The sequence below is a fragment of the Acanthisitta chloris genome, unplaced genomic scaffold, assembly GCF_000695815.1.
Source record: "Acanthisitta chloris isolate BGI_N310 unplaced genomic scaffold, ASM69581v1 scaffold24203, whole genome shotgun sequence".
Taxonomy (NCBI): Eukaryota; Metazoa; Chordata; class Aves; order Passeriformes; family Acanthisittidae; genus Acanthisitta; species Acanthisitta chloris.
Genome location: NW_008666903.1, coordinates 2618 through 7157, shown reverse-complemented (window position 1 = coordinate 7157; position 4540 = coordinate 2618). Strand labels below are relative to the sequence as shown.

The 4540-nt window shown below is 56.1% G+C and overlaps 1 protein-coding gene across 1 annotated transcript in view; it reads left to right on the top strand.

The window, feature by feature from the left end:
- Nucleotides 1–4: 4 nt before the first annotated feature.
- Nucleotides 5–4540, top strand: part of AP3S2 (adaptor-related protein complex 3, sigma 2 subunit) — a gene marked incomplete at its 5' end in the record, with an annotated part of 4828 nt that continues 292 nt past the window's right edge. The window contains 3 exons of the mRNA XM_009072314.1: nt 5–28; nt 1045–1116; nt 4132–4239. Of these exons, the coding sequence (XP_009070562.1) occupies nt 5–28; nt 1045–1116; nt 4132–4239 (204 nt within the window). The remainder of the gene's footprint in view (nt 29–1044; nt 1117–4131; nt 4240–4540) is intronic.

Here is a 4540-nt window from a genome sequence, read left to right as displayed (position 1 = left end):
TGAGTTGGGCATTCTGGACCTCATCCAGGTGCGTCCCTACAGGGCCCAGCCCCACCCCGACACTTGTCAGCTGCATTTCATGCCTGTGACAGCCCTGTGACAGCCCTTCTGGAAGGCCTGAGAAGCCTCTCCGGGGCTGCAGTGGGGAGGGGGAGATGTGGGGGGAAGGAAGGGGGCAGTGTGGTGGGGAGGGGTGGCCAGTGTGCCCTCTGAGCCCATACATAGCTGGAAGCCGCAGGGGAAAAGCCAACCCAAATGGATGACTAAAAAGCAGAACCATAGAATCATTTAGGGTGGAAACGGCCCTTAGGAACATCGAGTCCAACCTAGAATCATGGAATCTGTATTTGGAAGGGACATTGGGGTTATCTGGTTCAGCCTTTCTGGGCAAAGCACAGGCTAGACAAGGCCCAACACTCTAGCCAGATGCATCTGAAAAGTGTCCAGTGTTGGGGAATCCCCCACTTGCTCTGAAAGACTAATCAAGTGGATGAGTGTTTTCTTATAAAAAACTTTGCTATTGCATCTAATTGGAATCTTCCCAAGAGGAACTTGTACTCATCACCCTGTGCCTTTCCATGTGGCTCCTTGTGCAAAGGGAGTTTCCAGCTTTTTAGCCACCCTTTAAGCACCAGAACATGGGGAGAAGGTCTACCTTGAGCCTCCTTTTCTCCAGGCTGAGCCCCACCCAGGTCCCTCAGCTGCTCCTGCTGCTCCAGCCCCTTCCCCAGCTCCGTTCCATTCCATGGACATGCTCCAGCCCCTCAATGTCTTGTGAGGGTCCCAGAGCTGCCCCCAGGACTGGAAGTGCCTCAGCAGTGCCAGCACAGGGGACAGCCATGGGGCTGTGGCCACACCGTGGCTGGTACAATCTAGGGGCCATTGGCCTTCTGGCCCACCTGGGCACACCTGGGATCATGCTCACCTGTTGTCACTAGCACCCCAGGGCCTTTTCCAGCTTTCCAGCCCCTCTGCCCCACACCATGGGGCTGGTGTGATCATCTTGCCTGGTCTCTGTGCTGACCATCCCTTCTGCCACCCCAGGTGTTTGTGGAGACGCTGGACAAGTGCTTTGAGAATGTCTGTGAGCTGGACCTCATCTTCCACATGGACAAGGTGGGTGGTGACTCTGAGCTGCTCCAGAGCCTGTGTGCTCCTGCAGGCTGGAGCCAGCCAGGAGAGCATGAGGACCTCGAGGTCAATTCGGGGAGAGAGGGATTGAGATCCTGGTGGGAAGTTATCAGCCTGGGAGCTTTGTAAACACCTCACATGGTGTTCCTGCGAGGAGATACCCGAGTGCTAGGCTGCTCCAAGCCCAGAGGTGAACTGTGCCCAGCTGTGGTGACTGCTGCTGGTGCCGGGTGACAGGGACCTGTGCTCCACAACTGGCACTGGTGGAACTGGGAGGGCTCTGGCACGGTGCCGGAGTGTTCTGCCTCTGCTCCGAGCTGTGACATCCCTTGTGAATCTTGTTAACGTTTTACTACGGCTGCAAGGAGAAAAGTGAAGGAAAAATGGGAGTGTTTGGACTTCAAAGTGCTGGGTAAACTTTGGTTTGAGCTACGGCTTGTAATGTCTTGAGCAGGTCTGAGTTTCTGGGTGGAGACCCATCACTTTTTATGTCTCCTCGATGGGACTGAAGATAGCTGGAAATAGGTAGCTGGGAATAATAGGCTTGGAACAGGGAGAGGCTTGGCTGAGTGTGCTGGACTTGCATTGCTGTTCATCAAAGGTTTCTTGCTTTGCTGAAGACAAAACACTCAAAAGAGACTCAACAAAAAAGAGCAGTGGGAAAAACGGAGTGAAATGTTCCCTTTCTGTTGATGATTCCAACTCAGGAACTGGCAGTGAAGGAGGGTGAGCAGGTCTGGGGGTCTCAGGGAAGGAAGTGAGCAGGACTGAGGGTCACAGGGAAGGGATTGAGCAGGACTGGGGGTCACAGGGATGGGGAGTGAGCAGGACTGGGAGGACACTCTTACCAGGTGCTGAGGTCAGGCTTTGGTTTCACTGTTTGCCCGGCAGTGAACTTTCTGAAATGCCAATGTGATTATCTTGTCAGCAATTGTGTTTATCAGAGGAAGCAAAGGAGGAAGGAGGGAGGAGCAGCTGCAGGAGAAATGGTGGCAGCAGTCCAGATCACCTCTGCCCACAGCTGGGGTTGGATGCACTCACAGGTGCTGACTGGTGTGCCCAGGACCTGGCAGCCTTACTCTCAGCCTTACACACAGTTTTACGTTCAGCTTACACTGAGCCTTACAGCCAGCCTTTAGCCCCCAGGCAGGGCAGACCACCCCACTCCCTGTCAGCTTTGCCAGCAGCAATGGAGTCACCCTTCCTCTGACCTCTCCTGCCTGAAAGGATGTTCTCAGGAGACAGGAATCAGGGGTTTCTGATAGGGAAGACCCCAGCTCAGTCACCCCCATCTCTTCCAGCCTTGTTTACTTCTTGTCCTGTGCTCGCGCTGCTTCCCAGCCTTGACTTGAGTCCTTGGCAACTATCAGTTGGTCCTCCTGTCTCTTTCTATATCTGGCATGTGTTTATTTCTTGGATGTGCCTGTATTTCTTGTGCTTCCAGGAGCTTAGTCACAGAGGGACAGTGTTTGGGGTGGTGGGAATGTGCTGGTGTGTCCTGCTGGGCCCTAGTTGTGCCGCTTGGATGCTGTGAGCAATCCCTCTGGGCAGGGGCTGGCTGTGAGTGTCCCCCTGGGCAGGGGCTTGCTGGGATTCAGGTGCAGCTTTGGCTGTGTCTTGTGATTCCTCTCTTTGTCTTAAGATCCACCTTGCACTCACTACCTGCAGCACAGGGGCTGTAGAACCAGAGCTGCTGCAGGATGGGGATGGATGGGGACATAGGTCAGGCACCAGTGGTGACAGTGCTTTTAGCTGTTGGCTTTGGGAGCCCCAGCCCTAGAGCTGCAGGGGCTCCCTGTCACTTGGGGAGGCTCAGGGTGGGTTTTCCCAGGTCCTGGTCATGCGTTCCACCTTGGAGGGGAGCGTGAGCAGCTGCAGAGTCCCGGAGGGGGAGTGATTACTCAGGAAGTGCTGTGCTTTGGCTTGGAAAACAAAGCTTGCTTGGGATTTTTGCCCCGCTGGGTTTGGGCCAACTTGGACTGAAGCCAGGTCTTGAAGGAGCATTTTCTGATGTTCCCAGATGCTCTTGGGCTGTAGGAGCTGCTCTCTCTGGTTGGCATGGTGTGTGCTGGGGCTGGGCTGCAGGATGGGGGTCTCAGGGCTGTGGGGTCCTGGGAGCTGCTCTGTTACCCAAGGCTCGCCCCATGCTGTGCTGATCCCAACCACCTCACTGCTCCAGGGGCTGTTGGAGCAGAATGGAACCTGTGGGGAACCTCGAGGGGATCACCTCGATCTCGCACGGAGCTGGGATTCCGCCTTGGAGCATGTTGTCTCATCATCTTTATTCTTCCCAGCATTGCCCTGGCAGCCTTTACCACATGGTGTTTATAAGTGCAGCCAGCAATCATGAAGCCATAAAACAATCTCATAACCTGACCGTGCTCCTGGGAAGTAACAGGGACCCATAGATCCATTATCTGTGCTGGGAGCTCGTTGGGAGCTGCTGACTGCGCAGGGAACTCCAGACTGAGCCAGGCACTGGAGCCAAGGAGGAGTCACAGTTGAGGATGGTCTTGGCCTGGCTGCCACCCCGGGGCTGTTTGGGACTTCTGGGGTTGCAACTCACAAGTTGCCCTTTGGCCCTTTCCCTGTCATGACTCTGTTGTACCACCAGCCCCCCGGCTGTTCATACTTGGACCCAGGGCACCCTAGGGAAGGAGCAGACTCGCATGACAGTTCTGTGCATTTTCTGTGCACTGGAGGTGTCAGAGATAAAGCAGCCAAGCTGTGCCAGTGGGATGGGTTGGATCTGGCCATTCCAGGGTCTTCCCTGTGCCTGGTGGTCCAGTGAGTGCTGTTACAGAGGATAAATGGGGCTGCAGGACTGTCTCTGTGCCAAGGACTGTGGGCTCGCTCTCCAGGCAGCTGAGCAGGGACAGGGCTGAATTTGTGTCCCTCAGGGAAGTGCTGGTCCCTGACACACTTTCAGCCTGTGCTGCAGCTGCTGCCGGGCTGGGGTCAGGCTCTCAGCTTTCCCTTCCCTCCCTGCCCCCCTGACAGGTCCACCACATCCTGCAGGAGATGGTGATTGGTGGGATGGTGCTGGAGACCAACATGAATGAGATTGTGGCACAGGTGGAGGCCCAGAGCAAACTGGAGAAGGCAGAGGTGAGTGGTGACGCTGTGGCTCTGGCCAGTGGGGGCTGACGGATCCCGGGCTGGGGTGGGGGTCAGCCCATGGGATCTGGGGTGGGCATGAGGGGTATCTGAGGTATCCCTGGTCTCAGGGTGGGGCTGGGGATATCCCTGCCCAGTGGTGCAGGAGCATGGAGAGCTGCCTGAGTGTGGAAGTGGCTCTTCCCATCAAGGCTAATGATCTGAAGCAGTAAAAGGTTTATTGCCCGGTTGCACTGGCACTGGGAGGATGTGGCTGGGAGGGGCTGTGGGGGCCCGTGGGGCCGGGGTAGTG